Source organism: Equus quagga, unplaced genomic scaffold (genome assembly GCF_021613505.1).
Source record: "Equus quagga isolate Etosha38 unplaced genomic scaffold, UCLA_HA_Equagga_1.0 207155_RagTag, whole genome shotgun sequence".
In the NCBI taxonomy this organism is placed as follows: Eukaryota; Metazoa; Chordata; class Mammalia; order Perissodactyla; family Equidae; genus Equus; species Equus quagga.
In genome coordinates, this window is record NW_025798914.1 from 1 (window position 1) to 23,220 (window position 23,220).

Below are 23,220 nucleotides of genomic sequence, written 5' to 3' on the forward strand. Positions count from 1 at the left end.
GCTGCTTTCCCACTACAATATCAGAGTTAAGATCATCTGGCCCCAAAAGTCAAAAATATTTACTATCTGGTCCTTTCACAGAAAAAGTTTGCCAACCTGTGGGATAGAAGAAGACTGAGTGACTATTTTAAATAGTACGATCATAAAATGCTACTCAAGGGGAAGAGTGTTTGAGACAACATTCATCTGCCACTACTGAGTGTTACCTTTTCAGACCATCACATGGAAACAGGGTATGCACCTGCCTGTCCCTTTTAAGGAAGCATGTCAAGAGATCCCTGTTTGAACCTCAGTGTGTGTCACAAAGTGTGCCCCCAAAATTGCCTGGTTGTGGTCAAGGCAGATCTTTTAATTTCACGAAGTAGAAACCCCCCGCTTTGAAAATTTTGTAAGTCTCCACCTCTTGGATGGTCACCTAGAAACAAAATGACAGAGCCTAGAATTTGCAGTTAAGAGAATCTATCTTAGTTACAGTACCTCTTCTGGCTCCTTTGAAAGCAGCAGTGCAGTCAATATCCATTGTGTTGTTTCCAGCTTCCAGAAGAGTCTTCTCACTTGTCTCACTGCACTTCTTGGTTTCATAGACTGGAAACATTAAGAAAGTGAGTCCTGCTTTGTTCACTTCTCATGGCTAAAAAACTTGTAGAACTCCCTTCTCTGAAAGACCTTTTACTGGTGATTTAATTCTCTGCATGCCAGGTAGCCAGATGGCACACCGCTCCCTCCACATTTCTGGCTGGTGGGGATGAAATGGTCAAAATGACCTAAGCAACACACACTGACCACACAACCCAGGGGAAGAGAGGAGGTGGCCAAGCTTCCCAGAGCTGGAACTAGAGTGGGCAAGCCTACCCTTTACAGAGAACATTTACAGGGCAGAAAATGTTACATAACATGTACTGGAGTGTCTGATGCGGAGGGGAACTTAATTTTTTAAGTAAGAGAAGCTAAGCATTTAGAAGTTTTCCAAGGAAACAGTCACCTGGGAACAGATCTGCTGTATTTGGGAAGAGTCCCATGAGTGAACTCTCTCCATGCCATATAAACATATAAACACAAGGTCTGATGAAAGACCATCCTCATAAAATTTTTTGGTCATAAGGAAAATGCTCAATGTTTCTTACCTATATCAAATTCAGAATTTTCATGCTTTCCTGGAGAAGCAAAACTTGCGTTCCATATGGCCAATTCCACGTTTTGAAGGATTTGGGTGGCCTGTTTTGCAATGTGATCTTTGCTCTCATTTTTCCTCAGACTTTCCTTTCAAAGAAATAAATCCAATTAGGTAGACTCCTACTGAAACTTAAGAAAGCAGGAATATACATAAGTGTGGTTGGGTAAGCCCAGAAGGCAATAATATTTATGAAGTTGTTACTAGACTCTGTGCTATCAACCTGATATGTGTTTTCTCACTTATTACACACAGGCCTATGAAGGGCGTGTGTTATCGTCACCGTATTTATGAGAACATGAAGGTTTAAAGGATGAGAGATCTGAAACCTATGGCGAGTGCCTTATGGAGGAAGAGAGGGAATGGGAAGGGGTGATACGGGTGGAATCAGGCTCTGGATGCTTATGCAAGTCTCTGAATGACAGCTGAGACATTTAAACCCTTTCCCAGGGCTTCTAGGTCTCTGTTGATACTCAAGACCAGATAAAGGTTGTGGGAAGCTGTCCTGGGCATTGTAGGATGTTTAGTAGCACCCCTGGTCTCTAGCCAGTAGGTGCCAGTAGCATCCTGGGTGGGAAAACCAAAAATGTCCCCAGACATTGCCAGATGTCCCCTGGGACAGAGGACAAAATCACTCCTGAGTGAGAACTTCTATATCCTAAAAGTCATAGGGAGCTATGGTAGTATTTGAGCAGGAGAATGACATGGTAAGACTGATCAGCTGTTCCCGAAACCTAGGCTTCACTTTACTCACCCAAGTGTCCACCGACGGTTTCTCATTATGAGCATCCTCTGGGAGAGAAAAGAAGCCATTGAATGGAGTATGAGAGTTAACACGTCCTGGTTCCCATCCCTTTTTCTAATCATCCTCAAGTTGGGTCTTTCCCTGATGCTTCCACAACCTATCCTAATACTCCTCTCAGAAGTCCCAAATCTCTTCCACAGTAGAATTGGAAAATGGAATCAGGATGGAGCCTCCAGTTCAATAATTCAGTCAATAGTATTTATTGAACACCTACTGAAAGCCAAGCATGATGCTAAACCTTACGGATACAGGTCGGTAAAGAGCTGACGGGCAGCCCCTTGTGGGATTTTCAGTCTGGCAGAAGTCACTAAGCAAATAACGATAATTAAATAGTTAAGTGATTGCAATGGTCCAATATATTCATAATAAATAAGATGAGATGGCTTGAGAGTATAAAGAAGATGGGTCCAGCACATCATGGGGTGCAGAGAAGTCGTCCTGAAGGAATGGATGTTAACCAAGTTAATAATTTAGAAGCAGTACTAATACCCACAGTTGTCTACACAACATGATATATAAAGTACCTTCATATATACTATCTCATTTAAAAGAACATAGAAGGTTCTAGAACAGAGTTAAGTAACATGACAGCTAAAATTTATTGAGTCTTCCTAGGTGCCTAGCACTACGCTAAACACGTTACATGCCTTAGTAGTCACAGGTGAGGTGTATTCATTCCCTAGGGCTGATGTAACGAAGTACAATAAACTGGGCTGCTTAAAACAACAGAAATTTATTCTCTCCTGGTTCTGGAGGCTAAAACTCCAAAATCAAGGTGTGGGTAAGACTGCAGTCTCTCTGAAGGCTTTAGGGAAGATCTTTCTTTGCTTCTTCTAGCTTCTGGTTGCTGCCGGCGATCTTTGATGCTCCTTGGCGTATGGCAGCAGAACCCCAGTCTCTGCTTCTGTTTGCACATGTCCCTCCATGTGTGTGTCTCCACGTCCAAATCTCCCTCTTCTTATAAGGACACCAGTCTTCTTAGATTTCGGGCCCATCGTAATCTATATGATCTCATCTTGATTTGATTATATCTGCAGAGACTATATTTCCAAATACGATGACATTCACAGGTTTCACGAGTGGACATGAAATTGATGGCACGCTACCCTACCCAGTATTTTAGGTAAGCAGGTTTCTGAAATGGCTCTCAATGATCCCTGCCTCACATCCCTTTATTCACTGCCCGTTGACTTGTCACTTCTGAGAGCTCAGAGAAGACTATGACTTCTGTTTTGCTCTCTTTTTATGGCTATTCTCATATGCTTGTTGTAATAACCAAGCTAGAGAGGCTGACATGCTAAGAACTGGGGGTGGCCTCTCATCAACCACCAGAGAGGAACTGAGGCCTCAGGCCAACAACATCCAGAGACCTGAATCCTGCCAGCAGGCCTGTGAGTGAGCCTGGAAGAAGATCTGCCCACGGGTGAGTCTTCAGATGAGACTGCAGCTCTGGCCAACACTTTCATTACAGTTGTGAGAAACCCTGAAGCGGGGGACCCAGGTAAGCCAAGCCTCAATTCCTGCCCTACACAGACCATGAGACAATAAACATGTGTTGTTTTAAGCCACTAACATTGAAGTTATTTGTTACTCAGCAACACACAACTAATACAGTAGATACTATTATCATTCCCACTTATGGACGAGGAATATAGAAGTTAAGGCATCACCCAAAAGTCAGCTGGTAAGTGATAAAGCCAGAAATTAAATCTAATCTGTCTAACTCAAAACCTGGAATTATACTAGGAACGAGAAAATAAGTAAATCCTACATGTTGGATCGTGAGAACCTGGTTTCTCAGTGTTGGAGAAAGAATTTACAAATAAGAAAAGAGGGAAGTGTAGATCAAGCCCTGGTGTTGGACTAGAATTGGAGGTGTCGCTATGAACTCATGGGCTTTAATACATAGACAGGTAGAGACGTATAGAAAGTGAATTTAAAGAGAGTGAGAGAGAAACAAGTGGAGAAGTCCAGTAGCAAATTAGAGATGTCATTTTGGAAGGCCAGGAAAGAGATCCATTCGGGAGACATGAATTTGTAAGATGTCTACATAGACATGGTTATCGATGTCAGGGGCTTGAATGAGATCTCCCGGGAGAAGATTGCCGAGGACAACAATGGGTAGAAGGCAAGGGCCAGGGCACATCTCTCCTCTCTCACCCTGGTCTGAAATTGGTGGAACCCTAAAAGGCGTTCCTTCCACCTCCTTTTTCATGGTGGAAAGAGTATTTGGAGGTTCTTACCATAGCAGTCTGGATGATTCACTTTAATGAACTTGGCCACCCAGTTGAAGAGAGGATAATTCGGGACACAGCTGCAGTAGTAACTTCCAATTGTATTTCTGCAATATGATCTCTTCTTGCACTTTGCCAGCCCAGTATTACACTCATCAATATCTGTGAATCAAGAGAAAACATTGTTGTTCGTCTCATAGAACTAAACCATTCCCCTTGACTGTGAAATCTCTACTACCCAACACTGTTCATGAATATACCCCAAACCTCTCCTATTCTTGGATAAGATGACTCAACATTATAAAGATGATGGCTCTCCTTAAGATAACTTATAAATCCAATACAACGCCAGTAAAAATAGCTACACATATTTTATGGAGTGAGACAAGTTCATACTATTACACAAGAATATCCAGAAAAACTACGTGGTGGGAACTAGCCTTACCAGATATTAAAACATACTATAAAGCCTCAGTAAGACAATAAGATGCTGGTGCATGAATAGATAGACTAATGGGATAGACTAAAAGGCCAGAAATAGACCCAAGCATGTACAGAGCTTTAGGTGATGATAATGGTGGTATGTCAAACCGCTGGAGTATGGATGGAGTTTTTTAAATGCTTGAATCACACAGTTTATTAAATCAATTTAAAACACACAGTAGCAAGGGACAACAGATAGGATAAGTGAATACAGTGAGGTGTCGCTTAACGACAGGGATACAGTTTGAGAAATGTGTCCTTAGGTGATTTTATCATTGTGCAAACATCGCAGGATAAACTTACACAAACCTAGATGGCATAGCCTACCTCCCACTTAGGCTATATGGTACTAATCTTATAAGACCGCCATTGTATATGCAGTCTATCGTCAACCAAAACATCATAAATGTCATCATATGGCGCATAACTATACTATTGGGAAAGGGTGCAAGTGAGATAAAGGGCCACACTACTTAAATCTTGGGTTAGGCAATGTTCCTATGTCCTGCTGCTTTCTGCCACATCAGCCTTGGCCGCTGATGGACCACAGTTGAGGTTCAAGCAAAGGGACCCATGGACAGAAGGTGTTCTGAGCTGATGACAGAATTATTTTCGCTGTTGGAAGGACTCAGGTCAAGTACACTTGGCCAGTGGCTGTAACTTACTACTAGTCTTCTCAGCAGTCAATGGGTTTTGTTTAGGTTGTGGGTTGATGTGTTTTGGGCAGAGGATATACAAGCCAGAACAGCTATCACCGAGGAGCGACTGAATTAAGACTCCACAAAGATGAAGTGCTGGTGTGTAGCTGGTATATATCATATATCTGGGGGTTAACTCCCTCTTAGATACTTAATTTGTCATGAATGTTGTGTAACTACGTGTCTTGTGTATATTTACTGCTTCATGAATGTTACCATTGGTCTTTCCATTCCTTTCTATCTACATTTAACACACACAAGCCTTGCCTACTAACCGCTTATCTACACATTGTATGAGTTTCATAAATTCCATTTGTTTTTCAACTCTTCTGCAGTAGAACTGAATATTCTCAAGCGTATGACAAATGCACATTACACCTTTGCACATATTTCCCTTCTTATAGTGCCCGTTATCCTGGTCAGGATGTATTTTTTAATAAAACATAATGAGACCTGTACCTCACACCATTCTCAAAAATAAACTCTACATGGATCAAAGATAACATAAAAATAGAACCATACAATCACTAGAATTAAACATAGGTAAATTCTTCTTTAGCCTCAGTGTAGGGGAAGGCATTTTAATGATGACTTAAGATCCTTGATAAACTTACCTACGTAAAAAATATTTTTTATTTAACTGCATGGCTAAAAAATATGTAAGCAAAGTCCAAAATCAACTGACAAACAGGGAGAAAATATTTGCAATGTATACAACAGACAAAGGACTAACACCTCTAATATGTAAAGCACCCAAAAATTGAGAGACAAAGAAACAAAAGCTCAATAGAAAAACAGGGAAAAGACATGAACAGATAATTCACGAAGAAGTATAACGCAAATTATGATCCTCCAACATAAAATGTTCAATCGAATTGAGAGTGGAGATGGTTGAACAACAATGTAAATGCACTTTGATGCCACTGAGCTGGAAACTTAAAAAAGGATAAAATGGTAACTTTTGTTATGTATATTTTATTCAACTGAAAAACGGAAATAATTTAAACAAATAAACAAATACAATAGTGTGCAATTCCGCTTATATGACTCCCCAGAGTAGTCAAATTCATAAAGATAGAAAGTAGAATAGTAGGTGCCAGGAGCTGGGGGGAGGCAGAACGAGGAGTTAGTGTTTAAAGGGACAGAGTTTCAGTTTGGGAAGGTGAGAAAGTTCCGTGGAAGGATGGTGATGATGGTTGCACAACAATGTCAATGTATTTAACGCTACTGAAAGACATATCTAAAAATGGTTACAGGGTAAACTGTATGTTATGTATAATTTTCCACAATAAAATGAAATAAACTAAATCCTAAATAGTCTACTATTTTCTGCTTCACCTTCTGAATTTACACGGCAACTCCATCAATCAGACATCGAGTTCCACCGATCCGATACTCGGGAGTGACAGTTCCCTTAGATTTTCAAACTGACCTTTAGAATTTGTGGAAATGAGAAGCAGTTTTGGCTGGAGCAGATGGGAGTAACAAAAAGTGAAACTGGAAAACTAAATTGTAGCCAGAACATGGAAGATATTGAGTGCCAAGATATTCATTTGTTCATTTGTTCTCTTGGTGAACACCTTTTTACTGGGCACCTGCTATGTGGCGTTATTCTCTGTCCTAGGCGTACAGCGGTAAAGTCAGATACGACCCTTGCCCTTGTGGAATTCTCAGACAAATAAACAAACAAAAAACAGCAGTGTCTGAGACTTCAAGAGGCCAGGATCCTGGGAAGTCTACCTTCCTCTAAGGAAAAAACCAAACCAGTATCAGGGATCATCAAGCCAGCATTAGCATGAGAGCGGAAAGGAGATAAGAGCTAGACTTCTCTAAGGACACTGAGCCAGCCCTGCCATTTTTCACCTTGTAATATCACTGCATCTTTGCAGCACTAGCACCCCCATGTAACACAGTGTTTGGGGCTTACAAAGATGCCCCTGACCCCTTCCAAACCCCAAGGTGAGTGTGGATTGCTTCCTTACCTTCACATTTCTCAGAGGACTTGGTGACGTATCTCCTCCCAGCCGTGGAATGAAATCCATCTTTACAAGCACAGTGGGTGCTATTGTAGCAGCTGGCATTTTCAGGGCATGGAGGACAGAAAGCTACAGGGAGCACAGGATCCACTCATTCACTTGTTCATTCATTCATTCATTCAAGAAATATTCATTGAGCACCTATGATACATCAGATGTTGTGGCTGGAAGAATGTCTCCTTGGGAATAGCTCTGTTGACATCCCTTGGCACTCATCTCACTGCTGAACACAGATGCTCACAGCGCTTCACCCATATCCCACCTCTGTCTCTAAAACCACTTTTGCCTGACAGTAAAACTTCCAACTGTCAGCACCTGAGTTTCTTTACTGAGGGATTTCTCTGTCCACCAGAGGCCTCTTTGTTTACCACTTGGCAGGTTAGCAATGTCTTCTCGCCCCCACGAGCACCTTCCTCAGTCACTGACTGTCGAGAGTCAGTGTATTAAAAAACCCAGATTCTTTATTACAAAAATTAGACAGAAAGTAACAAGTGTTGGTAGGCTATTGAGAAATTGTAACTCTAGTCCACTGCTGCTAGGAATATAAAATGGTGCAGCTGTTTTGTAAAACAGTATAGCAATTCCTAAAAAAAAATTTTAATTATAATTAACACATGATCCGGCAATTCCACTCCTGGTATATATCCCAAAAAACTGAAAGCAGGATCTTGAAGAGATAGCTGTGCAGCCATGTTCATAGCAGCACTATTCACAATAGCCGAAAAGTAGAAGCAACCTAAGTGCCCATTGGTGGATGAATGGATAAACAAAATGTGGTCCATCCATACACTGGAATATTATTTAGCTTTAAAAAAAGAAGGAAATTCTGACACATGCTACAACATGGATGAACCTTAAGGACATTATGATAAATAAATATGCTGCAAAAGGACAACTACAGCGTGATTCCACTTACATGAGGCACTTAGAGTAGTCAGATTCATAGAGGCAGAAAGTAGAATGGTAGGTTTCAGAGGTTGGTGGGAGAGGGAATGAGGAACTATTGTTTAATGGATACACAGTTTCAGGGGTTTTTTTCTGGTGTTTTGGTGAGGAAGATTGGCCCTGAGCTAATGTCTGTTGCCAATCTTCCTCTACTTTGAATGTGGGATGCTGCCACAGCATGGCTTGATGAGCGGTGTGTAGGTCCACGCCCAGGATCCAAACCAGCAAACCCTGGACAGCCGAAGTGAAGCATATGAACTTAACCACTTTGCCACCAGGCTGGCCCTCACGGTTTCAGTTTTGCAAGAGGAAAAGTGTTCTGTGGATGGACAGTGACGATGGTTGCACAACAGTGTGAATGTACTTCATGCCACTGACTGCAACACTTAAAAATGGTTAAAATGGTAAATTTTATGATATGTATATTTTACCACAATTAAAAAAATAAATAAATAATAGAAAAATAGCTTACCCATTGGGGGGAAGAACTCTGAGGTGCATGCTTCTTATGATATCCAACAGTCTCCAAGGGATCAAACTCCAGTTACTCACATGTAACTTGCTTGATAAGGGACCCTATATTGGCCTCTCACCTCCCCATCTGACGTCCCACTCCCACTTGGTGCTGCCTGGAATCATCTCCCAGGTAAATGACTTGCTCTCAAGTCCTTACCTCGGGGGCTGCTTCTGGGAGAGCCCAACCCAAGACATGGGGTAGAGGCAAAACTACCTCCAGCATGACTTGGGACAGAAGCTCTTGGAAAAGAAAGGGTGGAGTCCACCATCCACCAGTCTTGTGACCTTTAGCCAACTGCTTCTCTAGAGGGACATTGGTCAAGTGGGAATAATGTCAGGACCTTCTTTGCAAGAATGTCATGAGGGTTGAACGAGATTGTACGTGCAATTTGTTTAGCACTGAGCCTGGTGCAATGCAAGAGCTAAGTAAACGGGATCATGGTAGAAAAGGAGGAACAGTCCCTGAGAGCTTCAAGGTGTAGAAACAAGGCAGCAGAGATGTAGTGTTCTCTCCCTTGAAAAGGGCTCCTTCCCTCCACTGGAGGCAGCTTCCAGATCCCAATTTCCTTACCCAGGTTTTTGGCAATGAGTAGACTCACCTCCAGAATTCTTTGCATCTGCTCCTGACAGAGCCAGCAGGACACCGAGAGCTGGAACAGAAAGATAAAAAGACAGTTCGGATGGAGGATGCCCTGGGGCTCTGCTTGGCTGAAGCCTGGGTGAGTTAGGGGCTTTGTCTCCCACGACCCAATCACATGTGTGCTGGCTTCACTGTAGATTCTTCCAGGCAGGCTATAAACATGAGGGTCATAGGAGGGCATCCTATACCACTGGGGCATGAGAAGTACATCCTATTGCAGCTGTAAGAGGTTCTGCACCCAATTCTAATGTGTGTATGAGTGTGCCCACACCAACAAGCAATTCTTGGACACCAGCTGGATGCCCTACAATTCAGCTCAATTCTGACACTATCTACCTAGAGATAGCATCAGATTACACAGGTTAAGGGCTCAGTCCCACAAGACTTGCCCCACTCCCACTTCCAATCCCAATCGCAAGTCCAGGTTGTCACCTGGGTTTCTGACTGACCAGCTATAGATTGGAGGTTCCAATGACCCCCTCCTTGGGCTTGATTAATTTGCTAGAGCCACTCACAGAATTCAGAGAAACAGTTTACTTACTAGATCATCAGCTTATTATAACAAGGATATAACTCAGAAACAGCCAGATGGAAGAGATGTATAGAGCAAGATATGAGGAAAGCGTGAGGAGCTCCCATGCCCTCTCCAGGAGCACCACTCTGCTCAAATGTCCACATGTTCACCAACACAGAAGCTCTCAGAACCCTGTCCTTTTGGGTTTTTACCAAGGCTTTATTACATAGATATGATTGATTAAATCATTGGCCATTGGTGATTGAACTCCAGCCCCCTCTCCCCTCCCTGGAGGTAAGGGGATGAGACTGAAAGTTCCAACCCTCTAATCACAGGATTGGCTTGACTGGCAACCAGCTGCCATCCTTAGGTGGCCTCAGGGCTTTCCAAAAGTCACCTCATTAAGATAACAAAAGACAACTTTATGGCTCTCATCTCAGGAGATGCCAAGGTTTTTAGGAGCTCTGTGCCAGAAACAAGGACGAAGGCCAAATATGTATTTCTTATTATAAATCACAATATCATAAGCTGTATGTCCCAATTCCTGAAAATCAAGAATCTCATAAAGCTTTTTCTCCAAGTCTAACACCAAAAGGCCAAGTTTGCAGCCTCCCTTCTATTTCAACAGTCTGTTTCTACTCGTCCAGACCTCTAACCCCACACTGTCCAATAGAAATATAATGTGAGCTGCATAGGTCCTTTTAAATCTTTCTACTAGCCACATTTTTTAAAGGCAAAGAGAAACAGGTAAAGTTAACTTCCTCAATATAATTTGCTTAGCCCAATATTGCAAAGATGTTATCATTTCAACATGCAATCAATATAAAACAAGTTATTCATAAAGTGAAACTGATACCAGCTTAACACAAGGTTGACATGAGGGAAGACATATTGTAGAAAAGAAAACATGTTGTGCCTTTGAATGACCTCTGATTAACTAACTCATCTGGCTATGCACCCTCCAGATGATATACACGCTCTGTAGATTTTATGGCCCCTCTCAGCTGTGATAGTTGATAACTTTGTTCTTTTGAGTTCCTTAGAAATATTCTTAACCCCAGGCAGAGAGTCTATGCTGATAGCCATCATCAATGACAACCGAAAGATCTGGGCATAGGGCATTGCTCCAGTCTCTGATGCACCTTCAGTAAAACAAAAGATTATCAGGAACTAAGACCATCTGCGTCCCCCACCTGGAGACCAGGCCCCTACGTAACTGGCCTTTGTTCCGTAAGATGGTTCTTTTGGACATTAGTCAGCCATCTTTCCTCTTGCTCACAAGCTGTAATAAAATTCTTTCTCTCCTACCGCCTTGCCTCTTGACTCCTGGCATGTCTTTCAGTGAGCAAATGACTGCTCCCTTGGGTAGTAACAAAACCAGGTGCCAGCTTGCTTTAACTACACTCAGTTGTTAAAAGTATAGTTAAAACTGTACTCCGTTTGCAAAAGTGCTTAGATAATGCATTACTAAAACCTACTCTATAGATAATATCTCTGATACTTGGGTCGCCATGATAATGGGTGCTTAAGTTTTTCAGGAGAGTTGAATCCTTGTCCAATTCAGGCTGGTTAAGACCCCCGACTCATCAACTGGGCCTGCAAAGATGACTGAGGTGACCCTTTGACGCTGAGGAGCTGAAAACCTCACCCTCAGATCATGGCAACACCACCATTTTGTGAACGTGCGTCCTATGAAGAGCCATGAAGCTTGACTCCACTTGCACAGATCATCAACCATCTCACTTTTCCTTATCTCCAATCATCTATTCCCACACTTCAGACCACCGTGCCCTTTTATCCCATAAATACCCCTAATCCCCACTTTTGGGGAGGCAGATTTGAGACTGGTTCTCTCCCCTTGATTGGCTGCCTTGTGAATTAAACCCTTTCTCTGCTGCAAACTCATCATCTCGCTGATTGGCATAATTGTGCAGCAAGAAAAACAAATCTGGTTCAGTAACAAAAGCATTTTACATTCTTTTCTGTGTGCATGAAGTCTCTGAAATCCAGTATGCATTTTGCACTGTGGCAGATCTCCATTCGGACTGGTCTCATTTCTAGTGCTCAGTAGCCATGGGTGACTTGCGTCTGTGGTGCTGGACAACACAGGTCTAACCCCTTAAGAACTAATGCTCTATCTGGAGTAAGAGGAGATCTGAATAGCACAGACCACAAGAATCCTGGGAGCCCAAGTACTGTGGCAAATTTGGAATGGATAAAGATATTTTAAGGATGATTGAAAAAAAAAAGTCTGCCACATTATTAGACAGAGTCTTTAATTAAAGTTGGGGATGAACTCAGAAACGCAGAAAATCTTTCCACATATTTCCTCAGATCCCTGCCTCAGGGTAAGATAGGCTGGGATAGCCTAGACACTTGAAAAATGGATTTTCCTTCATCCCTTTCATGGCAAGTAGGTTGTGTTGGAACCCTTTGCTAAAATCTGAGGCATCTGCTTTCACAGCTAACATCAGCCTCCAAATAGTTTAAGTATGATGATTATAATGTAGGTAATTTGGATTTGTATCATACGGAAGGGAGAGGAGCAGGAATTTGCCTATGGCCCGTTTGGATCATCACAGAACAAGTGCCCTAGACATGATAAGGTCAACATCTGCTCTTCCTACCTCCTCCTCAATATTTATGATGTTCCACTTCATGGATGCTGACAAAAGCATTGTACTTAAGGATCCATACTATTACCCGGAAGCACATAACATGGCCATTTTTGCAAGTCAAAAAATGCTCAAGTGTCAACAAATTGTCAAAGCCAGAACCACAGCCTGTCCTTGTGTGACCCACGAGCTAAGAATGGTTTTTACATTTTTCAAGTGATTAAAAAAGTCAAAAGAAAAAGGATATTTCACAGCACGTGTAAATGATATGAACTTCAAATTTCTGTGTCTGTAAATCGAGTTTTATTGGAACACGGGATGTCCATTGGTTCCTGGAAGGTCTGTGGCTGCTTTTGCACTGCAACGTAGAGTTGGGAAGTTAGGGCAGAGACCAAATGGCTCACAGAGCTGAGAATAGTAATTATCTGGCCCTTTCCAGGAAAAAGTTTGTGCAGCTCTGACACAGGGTATTGGATATCACATGCTTGCTTATAAGATCTCCTTACAAACCCAGTCTTAAACAGGATATGACTCCTCCTAGGGTACTTTTTAAACTACTGCAAAGACCCTAAAGCCCAGAGCAGAAGGGTAGATAGATCCAGAGCATTGTAACATAATGAGCTGTAATATTCCAAGCATGAATCCTCTTGATGGTTGCTCAGTGTAGCAGATGATTGAAGTGTCCCTTAGCCTACCCCAAGGGGGATCCTGTGCATGCAGATAACTTACTGCATCCCTCTGTAAGGGGACATTTTTCTGCAGCCCATGAGGGGCAGACCAGAAATGTTTGGGGGTTACACTAGGAGTGGCTGTCAAGTAGTGAGGGATGAGGACCGGAGGAATACATAGCCCAGATTCATTGTCCATCTAAGGCACATCAGGCACTGCCTCTTGGAGGGTCCTCAGCGGGACTGAGTGCCAGTTACCCACAGCGGTAACCCCTCATTAATGCACCCTTCATTCACTTCTCCCTTCCCTCTCTGACTCCCCTCCTCCCTCCCTTCTTCCTGGGATCCCCTCCCAAATAAACTACTTACTTCCAAGTCTTTGTCTCAGTTCTGCTTTGGGGGAGAGCAACCAAGATACTAATTATGAGGGTTTCTAATAGGACGGGCACACACAGTAATTTCTGAAGAAAGTGTCAAATTTGGAAGAGCGACCACAGCTAGGATGCCAGGATCAAGAGGAGAAGAGAGGGGCATTCTCTGTTCCACTCACCTGAGAGCAGCGGCAGGCACTTGCTTCCCATAGCACTGAGATTCCAGGAAATACAATCTGAGAAACGCTCTCAAGCAAGATGTGGCAAGGGTTCCTGGAATGAATAAGCCCCATGAAAATCAATTTGTGTTGGTCACAGAGTTTAGAAGTCAGATGTCTCATGTTTATCAAAACCCTTTCATTTCTAGAGCCGGCGTGGTAGCACAGCGGTTAGGTTCACACGTTCCACTTTGGCGGCCCGGGGTTTGCTGGTGCAGATCCTGGGTGCAGACCTACACATCGCTTACCGACCTATGCTGTGGCAGGTGTCCCACATATAAAGTAGAGGAAGATGGGCACAGATGCTAGCTCAGGACCAGTCTTCCTCAGCAAAAAGAGGAGGATTGGCAGCAGATGTTAGCTCAGGGCTAATCTTCCTCAAAAAAAAAAAAAAAAAAAAAACCTTTCATTTCTGCCCTTTTGATCCAACAATTCCACTTCTGGGAAATTATCTGAAGGAAAGGATCTTGCAAGGAAGATCACAGCAGAGCTGCTTATAGGAAGCAAGCTTACCACCCAGGAAACAGGAAACAAAAATGCATCCAGTGGAATATCCCACTGGAATCGAAAGTCCTGTTCTATTGTGATCAGCAAAATCCAGAATGTGGAAAACTCTAAAGGACAAGCTACCCAGTTTCTTCATCCAAAAAGAAAAAAATTTAAGGGGTAAAAAACACATAGAGGACCTAGATTAAGAGGCTTAGAAACATATCACCCAATCGCAGTGTTTTACTGGATCTCAAATCAAACCAATAATTTGTTAAAGGTTGTAAGGCTAGAGATGTGATGCCATTGAAAAAATGATTGTTCGTTTTTCATAGATATGATCGTTCACTGCTAGTGTCCTCCCACGTCAACTCAGACAGCTGTTCCACAGGAAGCTATAGTTATGAGAAAATGGCTATGTTTAAAAGAGTCCTGATATTTTGGAAATACATACTAAAATTTTTGCAGGTGAAATAATGTGATGAGTCAAATTTATGTCAAGATTATTGGGGAGGGGGTGACTTGGGGCAGAAAGTGAGAGTAAAGATGAAACAAGATTGGCTAGATGTTGGTCATCTTTAAAGCCGGATGAAGGGTCTGTGGGGTAAATTTGCACGCAATTAGGTAAACTGTAAAACATCACGCAATCCTCAACCCGGTGACACATCCCTCTTAGGTATTACTATGACTCCAAGAGACTCAAAGTCTTAGCTAAAATAAAGAAAGAAGTAATAAGGACGGCATCCTTAAATTCCAGAGTTGAGCACACCGCCTTCCAACACACCTGCTTATTTTAGGTCTAAGAACTATGGTCCCAGAAGCTACAAATATCTACAAAAATGGTAAAATCTTACTGTGTCCTGAGAGTTTGGCTTGCTAACCATCAGGTTGGGGGCCCCAACATATGGTCAAAGGGAAGTGTGGGTTGCACTGGATAAAAGAAAAAGAACGAGGCCAGAGTCGACATGATGGTTACCATGCCCGCCTCAAGGCTGAAATGTGGGCAGCAATAAAAATTACATTTTTAACCTTGACTTTCCCCAGATGGCTGGAGAACGATGCAGCAGTCTTTCCCTGCAGTTAGGACATTTACAAGCCCAGGACACAAGATACACCGTAGCTGAGAAGGGCAACCAATCAGAGCTGGACTCAGCCCTAGCCTTGCAAACCCTGCAGTTTTTCTCATTAATTTTTTTTTTATTGTGGTCATAATAGCTTATAACATAGTGAGATTTCAGTTGTACATTATTGTTTTTCATACACCGTATAAGTATGCCCCTTCACCCCTTGTGCCCACCATCCACCCCCCTTCCCCCAGTAACCACTAATTTATTCTCTTTGACTGTAAGTTTGTTTATATTCCACATATACGTGAAATCATATGGTGCAAACCTTGCACTGTTTACTTTTAAAAACCAGCCACCCAAAGACCAATGGGGCGCCTTCCTGGTTTGCAAACTGCTTTTTTTAAAATAAAGACTCTTTTTCTTTAAAATTTCACTTTTCCCTTGTAAAGCTGCTCATTTTGGTTAATACACCCATTTGCAGCTAAACATGGCTGGATGGAATATGTGGATTAAACTCCATTTTTGGCTAGAGTCCTACCAAATGCTGTCAACCCTCTAGGGAATTACAACCTAGAATTGCAATGGCCATTATGAGGAAATTCCAATTAGGTGCAATCATTTAAGAAGTGCTTTTAAAAGCAAGGGCTCCCAACTTAAACAAAATGCAACTCCGGTTTTAACTGGTAGGCAGGGGCTTCCAAAAGACTTCAAAATTCCAAAATAGCTTCATTGAAAGACTTGTTGCAAAAGGCTAATTAAAAAATTAAAGATATAAGTGGTACCCCCCCCCAAAAAAAGAAAAAAACAGCAAAACTAACATAACTCCTACGGCTTCCTTCTAACTTCCTTTAGTTGACTACTCATTCTAGCAATCGTCTGTCCAAATTGTCTTTACAAACAAAAGTTTTGTAACAAAAGACTTTTGTAAACAAAAATACACCAAGTGACTTTACAGACACCCCTATATCTACCCTCGAAGGAGGGCCCCCATATGGTCCCCTCCCATATGATGGGACTCTGAGGGATTTTCTGTTAAACTGCTATGTTATACTCTTAAACAGTCAAGGAAAACTTAAATTTAAAATTAACAAAATTCCTTGCCAAATTCTGGGAAATATCAGAGCTACATATGGGATCCTGGAAAACTTGCAGAAGCTAGCTGAGGGTGAGAATTCTTCCTGGAATCAGCTCTCCCAGGTATCTGTAGCACCCAGAAGGAAGAGGAAAATAAAATATCTTTTGCACCCTCTGTGATGATGCCTCTTGAGTCCAAGGGGTTGCTCAATACGGCCAGAAATATTTACTGTTTGTCTCAGCCAAAAAGTAGCCACAAAGTAGCTCTGTGGTCAGAAATCGGCCAAATTGCAGAGCCTGATAGAAGCATTTTTAAAGCCTTCTTCCTTAAGTTCAAACAAAACCATATGCCCAGAGGGAAAGAAAAACCCTCCAAAACCCTTGTAAAATCCTTTATGGATAGATCAACATATGATGTCATTTAAGTTGCAACACAATGCTTTGAGGAATTGAGAGCAGCTGTGATATCTTACAAATCTTTGTAGAAGTACAAAGAAATGCAGCTCTAGGAGCAGTTCCAAGTTCACCCATTCCTTTTTATCAAACCCCAAATCTATCCTGTTTCTCTTGAAAGGCTTGTAACTCGCAGTCTCTCCCTGTGCCTTTGAGATGGCCCTGATTCACGGCAGTCACTCTGAAACAAAAGCTGCAAGATCTCTGTTTACATCTGTCTACGTTTATGTTGTCCATATACATGCACCACAAATATGTGGTATTTTTCTACCTCTGGGTAGTATTGTTAAAATTAATCTGTAAAAGAGCTCTATTTAATTGGCTTAAAGAAAATTAAGCACTTATAGAAATTAAATTCTCAGAAATATAATAAAAACTAACTCAAATGAATTTCAAGGTCATGTGATCTGGGAAAGTATTTGCTGTTAAAGCTAATTTGTTTGTTGGTTTAATTAAAATTGACATGTCTTTAGAGTTATCAGCATTAAATATAATACTTTTATTCTACTTAAGCTTACCAAAGGTCAAATGAGTTCGTATCATTCTCTTACAAAATTTTTCAGCAAGAAAATAGCTTGGGATGATGTCTGACTTTGCCTAATGTCTCATGAAGTTTTTGTGGGTTGTCTAAATATCATTGTTTGGAACAGATAAATTAAACAGATGTAAGTTGGATAGAAAGTTTTTTTTTTTCTATTAAAGATTGGCACCTGGGCTAACAACTGTTGCCAATCTTTTTTTTTTTTTCCTGCTTTATCTCCCCAACTCCCCAGCCAATCGTACACAGTTGTATATCTTAGTTTCAGGTCCTTCTAGTTTTGGGATGTGGGATGCCACTTCAACGTGGCCTGATGAGCGGTGCCATGTCCATGCCTGGGATCTGAACCCTGGGCCGCCGCAGAGCACGTGAACTTAACCACTCAGCCACGGAGCCGGCCCCTGGATAAAAAATTTCTATGTGAACTTTTTAAATAGTTTCCCCAAATCTTTTTGGAAATACGAAACTTTAAAGTTTTGCTAAATTAAGTTAAATGATGAGTTAAGTTAAATTCATTGAATATTCAGATCATTTCTAAATAAGATAAAATACTGAAATATTAATTACCGCACATAAGTTTATCCATGTTTTGCTTTTTTTTTTTTTTACAAAGGAATTAAAGATATTTGGGTCTATTTGTAGCATATTTTGTGCCACACTGAGATATTTACTATGAGAAAGCACATATTCCCCCAAATTATAAAAAGTATTTGTAAATTTACCAAGCCGCAGAATGCTGTCAAAGACAGTTCATACTTGTTTATTTCTTTATTTTCACTAAAAAGTATGGTTTTTAAGGTTACAAATTCTAATATATGTGATTTAAATGACTAGAAGTAATAACAGGGAAGGGAAGTAGGATATGTGTTTTTGATAGAAGAAGTTATGAATGGAGATGCATTTTTTAAGGGAAAAGAAAGCCTCACTTTGTCCTAAAGTGAGGCTGGTTGTTCAGGAGGAGGAGGAGAATAAAGGACAAATTAAATAGAAAGTTGGGAAGACAGAAAGAGAGAGAATCTTTCCTTGTGTAAAGTTGGCTAAAGTCAAATGAATTTATTGTAAGGGTTATAAAATTAAGCTTTACAATCAGTAATGTACTTATGTAAAACTGGAACATAGTTTCCTCTCATCTGATAAAAAGAAAAAGTTTTCTCAGATTTTTGGTCTGCTCCTGACAAGAGATATGAAAGCTTTTTCTTTATTTTTTTAAGTAATCTGCCTAAAAAACAAAGGATTTGTGTCCTGTCAAAATACTTTCCTGTGTTGTCTTTATCAGGCCTTTGATTACTGCTGAATCTTCTCTATTAAAATTGTTAAGGTTTTTTCACATCTATGTAGACTCTATACTTGCCTGTGAAGGCTTTAGTTGTCACTATGCTTAAATGGATAACTAGGTATTATTACACAGTGTCCTACAATCCTATTTGACCAAGCGTTTAAAAACCTTTTTGATTTTTTGGACAAACTTCCCAAAAATCAAATTCTAAATGAAGTCTTTTTTACCTCAAACTAACTTTGGGATTTGCCAGAGGCTCCCTGGAACATCTCCAAAGACTTGCTTTCTCTCCCTATAAAAAGGGTGGTGTTGAATTAATTAGGGTTATTTGATACGTTAAATCATATGGGAAGTATTGTCAAATAAGTAATACTAGGCCCTTCTTTATGGTGTGTTTGTGTAGATATGTGTTAGAAGCATTCCAGAAATTATATGAAATTCCTAAACTCTGGTATGTCCTGGTATAATGTTATCAGTCATAATTCCAGTCATCTTAATGTTACATGTTAATGTTACATATCGAGTCCTTATGTTGTACGTTCACGTTACAGAAACGACCAAATTTTCTTGTCAATTTCGTTAGCGTGAACTCTCACCAGGTCTTTAACAATGAGCATCTTTATGTCTTCCCTCAGACAGTTATTGTTTTACTCTGATGCTTTGCAAAAGTGTCCCCACAAAAGTATTTCATCTTCAAGGAGATTCGTGGAAGGACTTTTGACAAGTTCAGATTTTTAATAACTTTAAAATCATAAAACTGAACTGGGTAAGAATTTCCGGAACTAGTGGAAAACTGGATTAAAACAGAACAATTAACAACATGGGACTGACTAAACTGAGGAGGATGGCTATAACTTTTATGACTTTTTCTTTGAAACATTACTAGTTCCTTGGTATTTTGTTTTTCCAGATTTAAGGAGACTTTTTCTCTTAAGCTACCTGTGAATACAAGCAATTTGGTAGAGTGCACCCTTGTAAATAAAGATGAAACATTTACTTTTTCTCCTTACTTGATCCTTCCACAATCCAGAAATTCTTGAGTATTCTATGGCAATATAGATAGTTATTTGCATAAGTTCAATAAGAAACTGTTCTCCCTGTAACAGAAGGAAATTGAAAATATTGGTTATATTACCAAGGCTTTGACTAGAATGCCGTATGTCAGAGAGACATACATAGATTTTGATATGACCAGACAGATTTAAGAAACTCAGGCTGACTTTATGGAGCCCATAAAACCCCTTGGAAAAATTGGCCTGATACCTTGCTTACAAAGTTCCAGCAAAGCAATCTTAAGAAGAGCTTATATGGTAAATCACTATTCTTGCTGCACTTATGAAAATAATCAGGCCAAGTTTAATGCAAAGCAATTCGTTTTACTGTGATTATCTTTGATAGAAAAAAAAACAGGGGTAATCAGAGAGAGAAAAATTATGTTTGCACATCTGTCTATAGAGGATTCTAATGCTTTAATTCTCTTCGAGGTTTCATTATATACCTATAAGCTGGATTGGATCCTGAATTCTTCTAGTTTTCTAAAATATCTGGCTGTGACTCTCCAACCTAACATTTCCAATTTTCTCCTACCCTTCAACAAAAAGACTGCTCTTGAATCTCCTTGGAAGGGACTATATCGACTCCTCCCTCCCTACCCAGATGGCAGTCAAACTCCAGGGACCTGAGCCTTGGGTATACTTCTCACAGATGCAAAAGTCTCCACCTGACATCTAGTCCTGTGCAAACACTGAAGGCCTCTTAACAAAACTGACGAGGAAGAGAAGTAGCCGGCATCAGGGTAGAGTTGCTCCCTCCCAAGATGCCAGACCAGAACTTCATACTTTAACCAAACATGAAACCCTTTCTTCTTCTTTTTCTTTACTTACTCCGGCATTGGCCTGGAAAGACAACACCGTCATCTGTATCTCCCAGGCCATTGCTAAGGGGAGAAACCTTTCAGACTGCTTCATTGGCCATCAAAAAACTCTTATCTGGTCACGATGCTAGAGACCCCCTGGTCTGTTTCCCCGTCTCTGGTTAACAACCTTAAACTTAGGGAACTTTGCACCCGGGCTCTATGCAAAGAAAGAGACACAGGCGAGAATACCCAGACTAAAACCATCTGTGTGGTCTACAGACCCTTAAAATTTTAGTGGCCTCCACAGTCACCAACTTTCCAGTCCTGAGCCACAGATTCAAATGGGAATTACTAGGAGGCATTCAGGATTCTGGATTCACTTCCTTTGGAAGAACTTTACTTCCCTGGTTAGAAGTAAATAGAGGGGCCGGCCCAGTGGCACAGCGGTTAAGTGCACACATTCCGTTTTGGCGGCCCAGGGTTCGCTGGTTTGGATTCTGGGTGTGGACATGGCACCGCTTGGCAAGCCATGGTGTGGTAGGCATCCCACATATAAAGTAGAGGAAGATGGGCACGGATGTGAGCTCAGGGCCAGTCTTCCTCAGCAAAAAGAGGAGGATTGGCAGCAGATGTTAGCTCAGGGCCAATCTTCCTGAAAAGAAAAATTTAAAAAAACAAAGCTCCCCAAAAGCTGCGAGCAGCAGCTGAGAGTGGCACTAATGCCTTAAATTTTGATCATATCTCTCAGTTAAGCTGAGAGTCTGATCAAAACGGGAAAATGGTTAAAAAGGAGACTATAGACCCAAAATGGAGTCACTTGTGCTAAGTCCGCATCACCAAATTGAGACTCAATACCGCATCTAATTGCAGTTTCAACCTTCCCCAGGAATGTAATCTGAACTGGTCAGTCTGGGGTTTCCTGGTCAACACTAGTGAGATAATCCTCCTCATAAGCACCCTTTATCCTCCAAAAGAAGGTGACCTTGCTCAAAATCATCCCCGTTTTTTTTTTTTTCATTTATGACTTCCCTGTCTCACCCCTCTCTGCCTTTTAAGACCTTTCTTGTTCTCTAGCTCTGTGGAGCGCCTTTCTATTTGCTTGACGGGATCCTTCCCGGTTTATGAATCATCGAATAATGCCAATTTGATCTTTAAATTTGCTCAGTTGAATTTTGTTTTTTAACATCTGTGACCACCACCTCCCATTTTTCCTCTCTCCCCAGCTCCTGGCGAGCACCATTCTACTCTCTGCTCCTACGTGTTTGATTACTGTTAACTTCCACATATAAGCGAGATCACACAATATTTGTCTTTCCGTGTCTGGTGATTTCATGTGTCTAGCAGGGCTGATTTGGAGCAATTTTTGGCCAGGACCCACTGTAAGAAATACATTTTACATCCAAGAGCTAAAGGTGGGGGGGGAGCCGAGTTTCACAAATCAATATGCACTACATGCAGCATCTGACATTTTATGATTATAGTCCTTTTCATTTCTTTTAAAATGCTGGTTGTTACCTACCAAGTTGGTTCCATGACCCATCCCCCCACAAGTGGGTCATAAGCAGCTGCTTGAAAAAACACCGACCTGTAGATACTTTGACCATGAATAAAATACTCAGTTCTTTCACGGTGAGCCTGGCGTTGAACTGTGCTGACGTGCTTATTTTGGAAGTGAGGTGTGCGGCATGTGAAAAAGTTTGTCCATTCGCTAATTCACTCTGTGACCTCAGTAAATGAAGTCATCCTTTTACATCTTGTTTCATTTCTTCACTTTCAATGACAAATTGGTCATACATCACATTTGCTTCAGACTCTGTTTCTTCAAAGTTTCTTATTTTAACTCACCTTAAGCCTTTCATGCACAATTCACCGTCTCTTTTGAGTACGCTAGAGCGTTTCAGCATGTTCCACACCACCACACAATACACACAGTCCTTGCCCAAGAAGAAGTGGGCAATGAAGGTGAGACAGATGCCCCTACAGTAACTTTCAAGAAATAAAGCAAGAGAACCTGTAACAAGGGCTCCTTGAAAGTTTTTCCAGAGCCAGAACATTTTTCTAGACCCAAGATCACAAGTGAAACAGTTTCTATTTTCTATGGAAAAACACTAAACCACTTCTTACTTACCCACAAGATGAAAAGTTCTTGCTTTGCATCCAGGCTGGCAGCTTCTCAGAGCTAACAAAAAAAGGAAGTATGTCGCTTCTTATCTTGAGCTGGACTTCCTCAAGGAGTCTTGTGGGTGGCGGAGAAGGTCAGTGGTGTTGGTTGGGGAATTTGCATAATGCAGGGTCCATTAGTTCTCTTTTCATTCAAGTAATTGAAATAGTACATTGCCAGGGTGGACCATATTAAAGTGACTCAGAAAATGAACTTGAAAATGGTGATGGTGTCCAATGGGAAAACCCATAATGGAGAATGGTGCCAACTTCCATCTACACCAAGAAAATGGATCCAACTTGGAGGAGATTCCTTTAATATGGTGAACTTCCTAGAGAGTTGAAGGCTGCAATGTGGAAGACAGTCAGTGTATTACCCAGTTCTCTATCATAGTAT

The 23,220-nt window shown here is 41.2% G+C and overlaps 1 protein-coding gene across 1 annotated transcript; it reads right to left on the reverse strand.

The window, feature by feature from the left end:
* Positions 1-477: 477 nt before the first annotated feature.
* On the reverse strand, positions 478-22,831 carry LOC124233605 (adhesion G protein-coupled receptor E4-like; the record flags this gene model as incomplete). Its single annotated transcript, XM_046650747.1, has 8 exons — positions 22,792-22,831; positions 13,876-13,969; positions 9,488-9,538; positions 7,374-7,496; positions 4,220-4,372; positions 1,926-1,963; positions 1,125-1,260; positions 478-585 (listed from the first exon to the last, which is right to left on the reverse strand). Coding segments are annotated over exons 2-8 (640 nt in total), but the record flags the coding sequence as incomplete, so codon positions are not given.
* Positions 22,832-23,220: the final 389 nt, after the last annotated feature.